This window comes from Sinocyclocheilus anshuiensis, unplaced genomic scaffold (genome assembly GCF_001515605.1).
Source record: "Sinocyclocheilus anshuiensis isolate Anshui unplaced genomic scaffold, SAMN03320099.WGS_v1.1 scaffold1149, whole genome shotgun sequence".
In the NCBI taxonomy this organism is placed as follows: Eukaryota; Metazoa; Chordata; class Actinopteri; order Cypriniformes; family Cyprinidae; genus Sinocyclocheilus; species Sinocyclocheilus anshuiensis.
In genome coordinates, this window is record NW_015555317.1 from 190,104 (window position 1) to 205,484 (window position 15,381).

Consider the following 15,381-nt stretch of genomic DNA (forward strand, 5'->3'; position numbering starts at 1 on the left):
ACACACACACACACACACACACACCCTCACACACACACACACACACACGTGCTCACACACACACACACGCGCTCACACACACACGCGCTCACACACACGCGCTCACACACACACACACACGCGCGCTCACTCACACTCACACACAGGGATTTGAGATTATCACACACACAGACACAAAGCAGTCTTTGGTTTCTCTTTTCGGGAGTGCATTTAATGGCACTTGCTAAGGCGAACATCAGAATTTTATAACTGGCAACCTCCCCAAATGACCAACTTTCACGTGAGCAAACAAACACCTCTCTCATTTTTTCCAAATAGATTTTTTTCATTTTTGTACTTTTTTTCCATTATATTTATTTTGCTATTTATTATTATTATTTACACTTTATTATTTTCTATTAATTTTTATTATTTTTATACTTTTTTTTTTTTTGGCTCCCCAGTCTGAAAACCCTTGGCCAAAGGTATAACTGGAGGAGGAGATATTTGGGTGTGCACCTGCCTGTAAGTGCAGCCAGCTGTCTGTGTGAGCTCCATGTGGCATTCGTCATGCATGTCCTGTTATTCTCAGAGTTTATGTTCAGTCGCTCACATGAGCAGAAATAACTGAATGGTGTGTGGCCTTGTAATCTTGGAACACATTCTCTCTGTTTGGATCAAAGAGATGGTTCTCAAGGTTTGAATGTATGCACATGTGTGTGTGTATATACCATGCTTTTGCATCATAGGAAAGGCCTATGGGTAAATGTGTGGCTTCCTCAATTCTTTAATTTCTACCTGCAAATTTAACAAATTGAAAAAGAAAGGATTTTAACATTAATAAATATGTATGCCCCCATTACCCACAATACATGCAGTGAACCACATGTCTTGGAGGGGATTTTCCAGACCTGAAATCAATTAAATGAATTCTGCAAACTGCCTTTCCCACAATTACCATAACACACCACACGCATCCCTTCATCTTAACGAATTCAAGAATTATTGGATGATTCTCAGCAGACCAGATTCTTAAAGTCTCGTTGCTGACATTAGTATTCATGAATGTTTTTAGCATTTTGTTTAGAAACTAGATTTTGACATAATTACAGGGAATGCATTAAAAACTAATAGCTAATAAAATGAACACCTTATCATTTTATAACTAATACATGTACAGTATATTGTTAAACTAATAAATTGTATAACTAATAAACACATTTAGTAATGTAAATATGTGTGGTTCAAACCAGTTCATTATTTCTAGTTCAGTTTAGTTCCTTTGCATTCAAATCAATTTTTTTTCAAATTCTTTTTGTTGCATGTGGATCCTGTACTCTGTATCTCTTGTGTTTTATTTTTAACTCAACATCCATTACATACAGTCACCACCATAATGGGGTTGTGCCAAAATTGTCCCCTAGTCACAATATCAACAGTATGAAAGTCGACCTATAACAGAGCGGCTATCTTTTGTTATATGATGGACTCAAGGCTCACACACATGGACTACAAGTCACAAAATTCTTAATTGGTCTCGAAATTATGGGGTCTTTAAATGCTCGTGATGTCCATAGACTAAAACCATCAAAGACATAAACCATCTGTTTATGTGTTAAAGTTTGTCTCTGGAAATGTGGGTGTCTAATGTGTATTTTTCTTAATTGTGAGACAGACAGGTATGTCTGAGAGTGAGTTTGTGTGTTTTGTGCGGGTTTCAGAACTGATATAACAGGAAAAGAAGCTCTGTTCATACAGATGTAGCATACAGATGACACTTGAATCCAAAGCAACTTACAAAAGAGGATCAAGTTTATCTGTGAATATCTTTATTGCAGTTCTCATACAGAACTAGTATGTAGTCTACTGCTGGGAATTGAGTGTCCCCAAATCTGAAAGAAGAGCCCATACTGCCATCTACAGGCTAAATACACAGACCACAAATCACTGGAATAGTACAAAGAGGAATATTGATAAATATTACAATTTAAAGAACTATTCTCTGTTTTAATAGATTATATAAAATGTAATTTATTCCTCTGATGCAAAGCTGAATTTTCAGCATCATTACTCCAGTCTTCAGTGTCACATGATCCTTCAGAAATCCTATTATTATGCTGATTTGATGCTCAAGAAACATTTCTTATTATTATTTTCAATGTTGAAAACAGTTGTGCTGCTTAATATTTTTGTTGAAACTGTGATACATTTTTTCAGGATTCTTTGATGAATGGAAAGTTCTAAAGAGCAGCATTTATTTGAAAATATAAACCTTTTTTAACATTATAAGTGAATTTACTTTCACTTTTGACCAATTTATTGTATCTTTACCGAATAAAGGTATTCATTTCATTTTTCTTTTTTTTATTGTACTGACCCAACACTTTTTAATGGTCATGTATAAAGTAGTTTATCGTTTAAATAATGTTTACATATATAAAAGCTGTCTCTCCTTATATCTCTCTCTTCTGCATCATCCTGAATGTGTTTACATTCACACACCTTTCAATCTTGATGCCTTTTCAATCACGTTTTCTGTAAAAATTTGCAATAAGGTTATTTACCACTAGGTGGCAGGATAGCACATTTAGACTATTACAGGGAACTGAGAAGCATTTTTTGGGTAATGTTCTTGTTGCCTGACAAACGGCACCTGTGCTGTTCTGCCAGGTGTTTAACTAACAATTTTGTGAAACCTATCTGCAATGTGTGTATGCTATTTAAAAAAAAAAAAACCTGTTTGGTTTTGTCTGGCATATGTGTCTGACCTGTTCGTTGTTGCCCAAGACAGACGGTTGTGAACTTGAGAGATGTTAGCAGGCATGCATATGTCCATGTGTTTAATTCAATGGCACTCTGCCAAATTTGCCCTCAGTCATAACATTGTGGCCACTCAGCATCTGGCATCGGCCAGTGCCAACTTGAAGCCACTGGCATCACTTTGATGCTTGCACAAGCTGTGCACATCTGGCCTGTTGTTACTAAAATGACACAGTCAGATAAAAAGACATTCAGTCTCTGTCATCATTTCTGTTTCTGCAAATAAACTGCAAAACAATGAACATGTTGAGGTGTAAATGCACGTCACGGATATTTAATGTGTTTTTGTTGACAAGGAATTTAAACTCTGTACTAAATATAGTTTTCATTGCGCACATACATTTGCATTCGTTAGTTGGTTATTGATCTGCATGACGTTGATGGAAAGCCCGATGGGGAAGAGATAGAGAGCAACTTTAATAATGTATGTAAGCATTACAAAGACTTCTATTGTTTTGTATTTAGAGTGATTGATTTAATGAATTACCAATATGCCATCTGTACTTGGACTGTATAGTTGGAGCACAGTGAATATGATTATAGTATTGTATTTTTTTTTCTGGTTTGTGTTTTTTCAGTATTCTATCTGATAACATTGTAACCTTTGTTGTGTGTGTATGTGCTCAGAAGAAAGAATAGCGTGAAAACACATTCTAAAGTTGTTTATCAAGTCTGAACTGATCTTTTTTTCTTTTATCCAAAGAAAGAACTAAATCGTTAAATTGTTTGAGAGTGTAATACTCGTGTACTATAATAGGGGGCAGTAAAGAAGCACTAAGAAATAGACGGGGAAGTCGTGGCCTAATGGTTAGAGAGTCGGTCTCGTAACCCAAAGGTTGCGGGTTCGAGTCTCGTACCGGCAGGGATTGTAGGTGGGGGGAGAGAATGTACAGCGCTCTCTCCCACCTTCAATACCACAACTGAGGTACCCTTGAGCAAGGCACCGGACCCCCAACTGCTCCATGGGCGCCGCAGCAAAAACATGGCTGCCCACTGCTCCGGGTGTGTGTTCACGGTGTGTGTGTGTGTTCAATGCTGTGTGTGTGCACTTTGGATGGGATAAATGCAGAGCACTAATTCTGAGTATGCACTGTAAAAATGACTGTGAATTTAATGGTAAAAGACTGTAAAAATGCTACAGTAAAACTGAATTTTTTTTCCCAGTCCGCCCCTCGTGGAACTTAATGGCGCAGACATGCGGTTTCATTTACTACACATAGGCCTACTGAAGCTCGGGTTGTTTTCAGCCTCTGCCACCTCAATATATGAGTACATGAACACATAAAAATAATCTCTAGAACTGCTCTGAGTCACTTCATGAGTATTTTACTTATTTTGAGAAAACTATCGTCATATCATATACAAAGAGACACCAATGTTTCAGGAGTTTAGTACACAGAATAGGACACATGCTTATTAGACAACTGTATTTGAGTTGATGTGTATGCTTTTATTTATTATAATTTTTTAATTAACAATTTTTTTTCCAAACCATTGTTAGATGCAGTGTTTCCTGTAGTTATGCAAAGATTTGGTTTCAAAAACAGTATCAGTAAACTATTTCTTATGATTTTAAATCTGCATTGAACTTCAGATCAATCTTAAAGTAAAAGGTGGTACTAAAGTCTGATTTTGTGGTGGATGTGTTCAAATTTGATCATCTTAATTCAAGTGAGGAAGGATTTTGAAAGTCTTAACAGTGTTGAGCACTACTGTAAGCTTAACTCTGCATGGTTTAAATGTTTGAAAATGATTAACAGTTGCAAATAAACATTCATTAGAAATTTAGAAAAGTAATCAAAAAGTAATCAAAAGTAATCAGTTACATTACTTTAACAAAGTAATTGAAAAAGTTACACTACTATTACATTTTAAATAGGGTAACTTGTAATCTGTAACCTATTACATTTCCAAAGTAACCTTCCCAACACTGAGAATAGCACACTAATTCTGCAATATATAGTATGTAAACTCAACATATGCACCTAAATGACATACTACATTTGTCAAAATATGTAGTATACAACCCGATTAGACTGTGTCTAACTGTATGCCATGAATTGCTGAATTGTCTCTTATGCTCACCAAGGCTGCATTTATTTGATAAAAAATACAGTAAAAACAGTAATACTGTGAAATATTATTACAATTTAAAATAATATCATGAGTAATATATTTTAAATTGTAACATTGTAACTTTTTTAACATGTTTTTAACTGTCACTTTTGATCAATTCAGTGCACTCTGTTTCACTCTCTGTCCATCTCTTGCTGTAGAGAGTCGAGTTTAAATGTTCCCTAGCTTTGTCCATGCATTCTCAGGAATGTGTTTTAAATCCAGTGCTGGAAATAGTGCCTCAGAATGACTATAGGTAGAATGGGAGAGATGCAATCTCAGGCAGTGACATCATCTGCTGCATCTAAATGATTAGTGTGTGTACAGTATATGCGTGTATGTGTGTGTGATGGTGTGTGTCAGCCCGCAAATGGGAGGTCCATGTTTCGCTTCTGAAATTCTGAAATAATTGAGAACACATCTCAGTGGATTTTCACCTCCACACACACACACACACACACACACACCCTTATTACAGTGCTATCTGGAGCTCATTGACTGCTGTGTGCCACTGACCTGTGCATCATTATGAGGGTAACAGTGAAAGTGTAAGAGATGTTAAAAACTCTGGGACGAGTTCAAAGAACAGGAAGTTCTCTGCATGGGGCGCTACTGCTGACCAATTAATGCCACATCCACAGGGTCACACACACTCGGACTGCCTTTAGTGTTTGTGTGTGTGTGTGAATTTGGTTTCTCACCAAACTGCCACTTTATGCTTCAGGGAAGAGGCTTTAACAGTGAACAGGCAGAACTGGTGACCATGTTTAAGAGACTGGGGCAGATTTACCAGTAAATGTTCCCATAAACAGCTACTTCCGTCAGTTAATTTATAGCTAGAACGGGTTCATCCAGGAATCTCATTCCGCCCCCCCATGCCTAGGGTGTAGTAATTATAATTGGCTTAATAGAGATCAGTTGGAGAATTATCCCTGTGTGTGTGTGTGTGTGTGTGTGTCATTGCACTGCCCAACTGAATAAGAGGTGTGTTTTTTCCACACCCTGCCTGGTCTATGGAGGGCGACTTGTAACGAGACCCAACACAGATAATAACAGACCGAATCAACCTTAACTTACCTCAGATACTTACCTCACCTTTTCTCTTTATTTTTTTATCCCATCATGCACAGTGTGTGTGTGTTTGTGTGTGTACACCCTTTTGCATAACATTAATGGAGAGAGTTATTGATGTTGCACTCAATAACACACAACACTCATATCTGCTGCTGTTCAGTGTGGAAACATTGACGTGTGTGTGTGTGTCATGGACTGAGCTCCGTGCCATATCCTTTACTCTTGAGGAACTAGCCACACACACATAGGCCTACGAATGATGCAGCTGTTGGCCACATGGGCATCTGTCCCTGCCGCTGGAAGCCACAGTCTGCTTTCCCATCATCCCTTGGGGCGGCAGGCTTGGCTCGGGCTCTGTTCTGTGGTTTATCTCCACCATTTGCTCATCCTCTCAAACTCCCTGATCTCTATAGGATTCCTTCTCTTCACATCTTTGTCTATTTTAAGAATTGTACATCTCATTTTATTTGGCACGACTCCCGTCTGTATTGATTGGCATCCGTTCTCAGCGTAGATGTGTGTATGGATCCGCCTGCAGATCTGTCTCTGTGTCTAAAGTGTTGTTTATGGATTTAAATGGACACTTTTTAATCCAAACATTTCCTGGTCCTGTTGGGTTTTTGTACCTGTTTTTCTTCACCAGAGACTGACGGTCCAGAGGTGAACAACCTTCCAGCAACCAGATGGTCACATTAAATAACACAATGACCGAGTCATTAGAAGACTGCAAGCTAACTTTGTGCCACAGCCTGAGATCAGTGCATGTCTCCTGCTAAAACTAAACTGAGGCGTAAAGTCGTTTAATTGGGATTCTTGGAAACAGTTGTGGTTCTCGTGATCGTATATTCATCTGAGATCCATGACCTGTGTTTTAGGAGTTCCTGTATAATTCAGTGCTGTGATAAAACTACTTGTCTCGCCATGTTGGCCCAATGCCTTCTCGGTTCCACCTAAAACTTCTTAGGCTAAAAAGCTGTGTTTGTACATTTTTCTTGGGAAAAAATAACGGAATGAAAACAGAAACTTCTTTTCAGTTGGGTAGAGAGTTGCATGGGGTTAAATTTGCGATGAATCTTGTTGTTTTTGCGATGAATCTATATTGTTTTTATTAAAACAGAGTGACATCAGTTTGACTCATTATCATTGCTGACAGATCTTTGATTGGCAGGTGGCTGATGATAGTGGACCATTTGGACAATTTTTCATAAAGGACCATTTTTTTTTTTAACTTAAGTCCATGGATGGATGGATGGATGGTTGGTTGGTTAGATAGATAGATTGATTGGATGGATGGATGAATGGTTGGATAGATGGACTGATGGTTAGATATGGATGGATAGATAGATGGCTGGTTGGATGGATGGATGGATAGATTAGATGGATGAATGATAGATAGACGGTTGATTAGACAGATGTTAGATATAGATAGATAATAGATGGATAGATGAATGGATAGATAGATAGATGGTTGTTAGATGGATGTATAGATGGGTAGATAGATGGATGGTTGGTTACATATTAGTTAGAAAACGAAGAGGTGGATGAATAGATAGATTTTGATTGTTTGACATCTCACTTCAAATGAATGACACCCTCTTTCAAGCACAAATCTTTTCAAAGCAGCTCATCCTCGGCAGTGTGTGATTGCTGTTTTCTGTCTGGTTTGTCCTCATGCAGGCAGGCTGCCATTGTGTCTCTATTCTGAGAAAAATATATGGAGGACAAAAGAGCTGTCCGTTCCACAGACAGTGGAGCAGCGTATTCTGAGAAAGTTAGAGAACTCCGAGCTTGTAATTTCCATGCCTGTGTCACGGCTCTCTCTGCCAGTTTATCACACTCCAAACCTCTAATTTATCCAGATCAGATTTGCACATTCTAGTGGTTCTCATTCACTCTCTGCCGCCCCATTAATTACAGAGCAGCTCTGCTGTTTGCAATCTAAGGTCTTGTTTCTTTTTTTTCTTCCCTCTCTTACACAAATACTCAGTCACGTTGTGACAATTTTTACTTTTTTTTTTTTTGGTTTGTTTTGCTTTAAAACGTATGAGAAGATGGAGAAGTTCTACACTCTTATAGGGTTTTTAATGGTTCTTTGCAGCATTTTGGGTTGTAAAAAGAATTTTCTTATTTTTTTATTTATTGATTTTTTTATTTCTCACTCTAAGGTTACTGAGTTGGTCGTTTAGCTTCTTGATGTTACATTATAGGTTGTCCTATAATCTTTTAACACATATTTGAATTTTCCCAGTTTTCTAAAGACCAAATAGAACTTAAAATGTTCTTCTATGGCATCATAAGGCTTTAAAACATTTTTGATTTTTTTAAGAATGCAGATAGATCTGCAACACAGTTCCCAAAATTGCTAGCTTCTGTTTTGTATGTTTCAAATTTCAAAACCAGAAGCATTTACATGTGCGTTTCATGCTCAACCATCATTAATTTTCAAAGCTTTTGTAATCATCTCTGTTTCCATGGAAATCTGAGAATGCAGTGATTATGGAATGTTTGCAATGCTGTGTTGCTTCATGCTGGGAACCAGACAGCATCCTGTCAGAGATGCTTTTAATGTGTTTTATTCAAAAATTTGTTTGTATTTGCATCGTTGATTATGTGTATTCTGTATATTTTGTATATAAGGCTGTCTGAGCTGTTTATGTTTATTAGACTGTGTTTAGAGTTTTTTATTTTTCAAATTATTTTTTCATTAGTTAGTTTTCACTTTTTTTTCTTTTTAGTTTCTTTGGTGTTTTATAGTTTCTATTCAGTTTTAGTTTAGGAAATACATGAGAAAAAAATCCCAAAACCAAGGCTGCTAAACAGTGGCCGGCCTCTATTAACAAAACATCTCTTCATACTTATCTTTCTGAGAGAGAGAGCAGATTACAGTAATGCAAAATGATCCTGCAATAACGGATGTCCAGACTAGTGCAAATACTAGTTGTTGAATCATTAGGGAGAGAGAGAGAGAGAGAGAGAGAGAGAGAGAGAGAGAGAGAGAGAGAGAGAGAGAGAGAGAGAGAGAGAGAGAGAGAGAGAGAGAGAGAGAGAGAGAGAGAGAGAGAGAGAGAGAGAGAGAGAGAGAGAGAGAGAGAGAGAGAGAGTGTGTTCAGTAAGGAGGATTCTAGGATTCCTGCTCTTCTAACTCTCTCCTCTGGGTCATGCCCAGGGATTATAAGCTTTCTTAGTACACCATCATTAAGAGAAAGAGAGTGTGGGCCTTTCTCTTCAAGACATCATATTAAAGCATTTAATATGCATATTAAAGCATATTAAAGATATGATTGGAGAACTTGTGTTTGGAGTAAGAAGCAACTCTTCTAGTCTTTCAGACATCTTTAGTGAGAGCTGGTACATCAGTCTGTCTTTCCCTGATCCAGCAGGTGGATCTTTACTGAGACACCAAACCAGGCTCAGTGTCTAGACTCTAAATATCTCTAGTGTCCAAAATTCATTTTCAAATATAAAGACTAAAGGCTGACCATACAGAACAACTTTAGACGTCTAAATTCAAAATAATAGCGTTTTAATTGTGCATGTTGCTGAGCTGCTATTTTTATAGATTGTTTTTTTTTTTAAATAATATTAAGATTATCAGCACATCAGGGGTTTTGGGATATATTTAGTTGTAAAAGACAATAATCAGATGAGGCATCAGTCTGAGAGGGATGATATTAGATACAGCTGAATTTTATATAATAAATGCATGTAGAAATCAAATAGATTTTGGATTGCAACGTGTTTACAGCATTAAAATTGATTTATTGAAAAACATTGGGAAGCTTGTTTTGCAACTTCATAACTCAATTCCGAGCCAGGAATGATTGACAACCACCGCCCCCCCCCTCACGCACACACAAAATAAACAACAAAATCTAATCTTTAGAAGCTTTTACTGTGCAAAATGTAAACTAAATATTGATGCAACATTATTGACCAGCCACTGGTCAATGCATATAGCTTATCATACACTTTCCAACATAGTAGAAGTTGTAGGGATGAATCAGAAGCAACCTCCATTGTGCTTTTGGACAAGCCACTTTAATGTTAGTTTGTGTGGAGGTAGACCATAACATGGGTTAATTTCATGCATTAGAAGTAATTTTAATCATATTTATTTCTGTAATCCAATATTAAAAAAGAGCACCTACACAAAATTCAGTTAATGTTCACAGTCACACGCACAACCCCATATGCATACAGTATTTCTTCTGTTTGTGTTCTCATCACATCTTAAAATTGGTAAATGAATAATGTATTTAATGCATTTTTAGTGTGTGGGTTGAAAATTCATGCATTTAGAAATAATAATGGCAATTTTTTTGAAACAGCATGATAATAAGAGAGCGAAAGAGGCATACTGCTCTTGTAATAGATGGCTTGTGTTTGTGTGTGTGCAAGTGTTTAGGACTTTTGGGAGAGCAGTTAACTTTCCTTTATGAACTGATAATTCTTCTTTTTTATCACTCGATTTTTCTTCTCCACCTTTGGCCTAATAACTCCTCTCTGTTCTACTCCTCCTTTCACCCCGTGGCTTGTCCATTGCACTAATTCAGTCCTGAATGGATGTTTCTTTAGTGCAGTAGCTACTGCTTCAGAACCCAGAGGTGCCAGGAATAAACGTGTCTGCTCACTCAGCACTTCAGTTTATCTTTCAGTCTGGTCTCCATACACAGGTCCCCAATTGACAATGTACAAATTCAGCCTTGGTTTATCTCTGAACTTTGACTTTCCAAGTCAAAATGTACTCCAACACAAACCCTCAAGATCATCGTTCATCGATAGACACCCTCAAGAACAACAAACCTCTACATAGACCTTCAGGAGCAATCTTTACACAAACCTTCAGCCACAAAGTACCTCATAAAGCACGTTCTGCTTTAATCACATCTCTTTGTCAACTCCAGCAACCCAGTTTCAGCTCCGCTGTCTTTTCCAGGTGTCCTCATTCTCCCTGGGTCATCCTTTCTTCCCCTTTGTCTTTCTTTCTGACTTTCTCTTCTTATATCTTTCTCTCTTTAATCCTCCCTTTGGTCTTATATTAATCATGTATTCTCAAACCTTTACTGTTATCTCCACCATATTTTCCCTTTCTCTCAGTCTTAATCTCTTTACCATTCACTTTTTCTCAGACTAAATAATTTAGTTTATTTCACCTCACATTCATTCCGATCTGTCAGACTTTCTTTTTGTCTTTCTCATTTGTCAATTAACAAATATTCTCTGCTAATAAGAGATCTCTCACTCCTGTTCTTTTAGTATGTAAGCAGTTCAGTCACATTTCTCTATGGTTTCCTACAAGACTCTAATTAGCCTCGTTTCTAACCCTCAGTTAGGCTATCTTCTCTATTATTATTCCAAAGCAGTGTTTTCTCACCCGCTGTCTCATCAATACTCTCAAATATATCCTCCCCTCCCCTTCCACAGCACACACACCAACAATTAGTCTCATTTCTGTCAGGGGATCTAGAAGTCCAGGCCTCATTGATATGTTAGGCTGTAATGCCGTCCATGTCATGGTAAAGCCAAACAGTAGATTGAAGATTAAGCTTCCAGGGGACTTCAACCAAAAGTCTATTTCTGATGGGGCTTCATGGTGCAAATAACAGCAGATCTCTTAATGTTTTTGTCTTTTTCCTCTCTCTCTCTTTCTCTCAGTTATACTGCAAGAGTGGTGGGCAATGGAGTTCATGCTCAAAGAGAGAATCCAGAAGTAAGAGTCAGAAGTGCTGACCCTGTGCTTATGGATGTCAAAAACAGACTTGAGCTCTTCAACATGGTGAGAAATATCATGATTTGGTGACACTACTGCACACATCTATGACATCTTAAAGGGATAGTTCACCTAAAAATAAAAATTCTGTCATCATTTATTCATTTACCGATCTGTTTTGTGTTCGTTTCTTCTTTGAAAACATTCTTTATTCCACAGAAAAAATGAAGTCATTTGGAAGTTATAATAGTTCATAATAATAAATCATAAAATGCATGTTATAACATTCCATTATAAAATTAAATATAAAAAACTTAAACATTTCAAAATTTCTTGGCGTACTAAAACATCTAAAACTAAAACTTAATTAAAAAAATAAATAAAAACTATACAGACATAAAAAATTCTAAAAATGACAAAAACGCACAACAGCATTTCTTAAACTTTAAAATTTAATCACAGACAAAGTATAAAAACTCAATTCAAAATATTTATAAAAACTATAATAGTATCTCAGTTAGGGCTGCATGATTAATCAAAATTATATCGATTTATTTCAAACACTCGACTGACGTTATGAAATGAGTTTGGAGTAAAAATATGTTATTAAATGTGGTATTTTCACGTGCTTTCAGATGGAACAGCATTTACTACACAGAGCCGTAGTTCACTGAGAAGCTACGCAAACTGCTTTCATAATCGCAGAACAATTTCTTCAATTTCATTATCACGCGATTATGTCGTCTGCGATTATGAATGCGATTTTGCGTAGCTTGTCAGTGAAATACAGCTCTGTGTAGTAAATGCTGCTCCATCTGAAAGCATGTGATGGAGATTAACTACTGATCACAGAACTGGCTTTACTGACAAGATGCGCATGACAATCGCATGCGATTAATCGCGCAGCCCTCAATGACACTATAATAACACTTGTTTGGAACGACATCAGGATGAGTAAATCAATTTTTTCTTTCTTTCAGGTGAACTATCTCTTTAAGAAGAATAACATTCACTAGTAATTGCTTAAAATGTATTACTAATTTATCTATTGATAAATATGTTATTTCTAAGATGGCAACCATAGTGACCAAGCATTGATTTGGGAGGTTATGTTCACATAACCCCTTTTTACACCAAATTAGAAGTTATTAAGATGAATGTGATGTTCTTAAAACTTGTAAACAGAAGCAGGGTTATTATCATAGTGTTCTGCTTGGCTGAATTTTGCTCCATGATGCACAAGTTCACAGTTTTGCATAATGTGAGTGTTGTTTGAGCTAGGGAATATCCATCAGCTGTGTCTCAGGGAATACCACAGGTTTTAAGCATTGTACTGTCATGGTAACACCATGGTATTAATTGAAAATGCCATTTTACATGAATATGGTAATCAATATGGTCAAAATACCATGGTATTACCATCACAACACTATTTTACCACCACAGTATTTTTTGTAAGGGATATGTACAGGTTATAGTGTAGGTTATTCAGTAGAAGATAAGACTTCTAAATGCAAAACGCTACCTTAGTGATGCCTGTCAGTGACCAAAAGTGGTACATTGTTTATTTTAGGTGATTATTTAGGTGATTATAAATGCAGAGCACAAATTCTGAGTATGGGTCACCATACCTGGCCACACGTCACTTCACTTTCTCTTCACTTTCACTTTTATTATATTCCTGTTTTTTGCAAACTTTTATGATAAAAGAAATCACAACTTTTACAATGATAATAACATCAGACAGTGTTGTTGGCCTGCTGTAAGCAGTCTGAAGAAATGTGCTGATTAGTACGTCATTCACATCTTTTATCTTTTATTATAAAAGTTGATTTTATTACTAAACATTAATGTGAATAATAATAATAATAATGATGATGATGGTGATGATGCTGATGAAATATTACTGGCAGTATTTTTGTTACTTTAAAATATGTTTTTATTATTAGATAATAATAATAGTTAATAATAATAATAATAAAATTAGAAAAAAAATCTTTAATAGGAAATACACTTATACATGATACGAAATGTTGTGTAAAATAGAAAATGGTATTATTTTATTAAAATGCAGCTGCTGATATTTGTAATATCTGGGGCTGCCACGATTCGTGGACTCGATTATATATTTTGCCCGTGTTGATTAACCTGCAAAATACCAAAAGTGGCACATTCCATGGACGAGAATTCATGAAAAGCATTATTAGACCGCTTTCTAAGGCTGCACGAAATATGAAAACCATTTAAAAATCATAATAAAGCATAGTGCTATTATGAATTCACAAAGGCTGTGATTCAATTAAATAAATATATGTGCTGCGGGTTTAATATGTGTTTTATTTCTATGTCTTTAGGTTACGTGCATCTCAGAGCGGCTCCGTTCACAGTAAATGCTGCTCCACATAAACAGTTATCATTTACATGTGCGTACCATGAGTATATGTATGCACATTACTCCATGAGTCTGAGTTGCTTATAACGTTCCTCTGGGAACAATATGCACCATTCTATGAACCTACACCAGCACAGAAGAATACATCATTATCATTATCATCTTTATCTATCTATTATGTAAGATGCTAACTATGAGTTTGCATGTTTTGATGTCCACATGTTCTTGTTCAAGAAATGACAGTGGCTGTAGCATTTCTATCATGAAGAAGTAACCAAATATTAATGCTCAAGTGGACATTTGAATTAAATGCTGTTTAGTCAATATTAAACAAGGATTAGATCGCGCTGTAAAGTGTAAAAACAATTGTCAGGCCGTTGGTGCCCTCTGCAGGCATTTGATATAATACTGTACATAAGTTATGATTATATTGTTTTATTACACTATGTATTGTAACGGTTTTGTTCAACCATATGATTACTTGCTTTGGATATTTTATTTGAACCAATTATTATTGCCTCATTGCTCATATTTATTTTAAGTTATTTTAAACTATTGTTCGCTATGGTCTATTTAAATTACTGCAAAAAAAAATAAAAAATCGACCGATTACTTGATTACCAAAATAATCGTTAGTGACAGCCCAAGTAATATCTGATATCCAGTAGAGCACTTTTTTAAAACATTTTTTATTGTATTCCATTAATTTTTCAGTTTTTGCATAAAAGAAATTACAACTTTTCCAACGCTAATCAAATCAGGCAGTGTTGTCGACCCACTTATAGGCAGTCTGAAGAAATTTGCTGATGTCTTTAGAAGCATTTTCCTGTTGTTGTTTGAGATGTTCTGTTCTCATTCTGATAGACCTGATGGAGCAGTCATACGTTAACAATGTGGCAGGAAACAAGGGCAGGTGTTCTTTTTCAGATGTGAATTAAACAGCTCATCAAAGTGATCCTGATGTTATTCAAATATTAACTAACAGATACAACTTCCACCTAATTAACAGCACCTAGTGCAGACTCTGAGATGTGTTTAACTGCTTTGGCTGTGGAGGAAGGGATTTTATACATGTCACATGTGGAATTAAGGCTGATTCTGATGGGAAGTGAAGAATTAAAGAGAAGAAATGAGGACTGGCAGGGGCTATAGATTGAATCTGTGCAGACTGACCTAACAGAGTCATCTGACTGTCTTGTGAACTGGTGGCATCAGTAAACAATGGTGAGAACATCATGGCCTTATACACACACACACACACACACACACACACACACACACACACACACAC

General features: G+C 36.4%; 1 protein-coding gene across 4 annotated transcripts in view; it reads left to right on the forward strand.

The window, feature by feature from the left end:
• Positions 1-15,381, forward strand: part of LOC107671592 (glypican-5-like) — a 125,808-nt gene that overhangs the window by 58,667 nt on the left and 51,760 nt on the right. For all 4 annotated transcript variants that reach the window (XR_001632222.1, XM_016464506.1, XM_016464505.1 and 1 more), the window contains one exon: positions 11,644-11,764. Coding sequence is in view for 3 of the 4 variants with exons in the window: in XM_016464506.1 (XP_016319992.1) it covers positions 11,644-11,764 (121 nt within the window). In the remaining variant the exon portion in view is untranslated. The remainder of the gene's footprint in view (positions 1-11,643; positions 11,765-15,381) is intronic.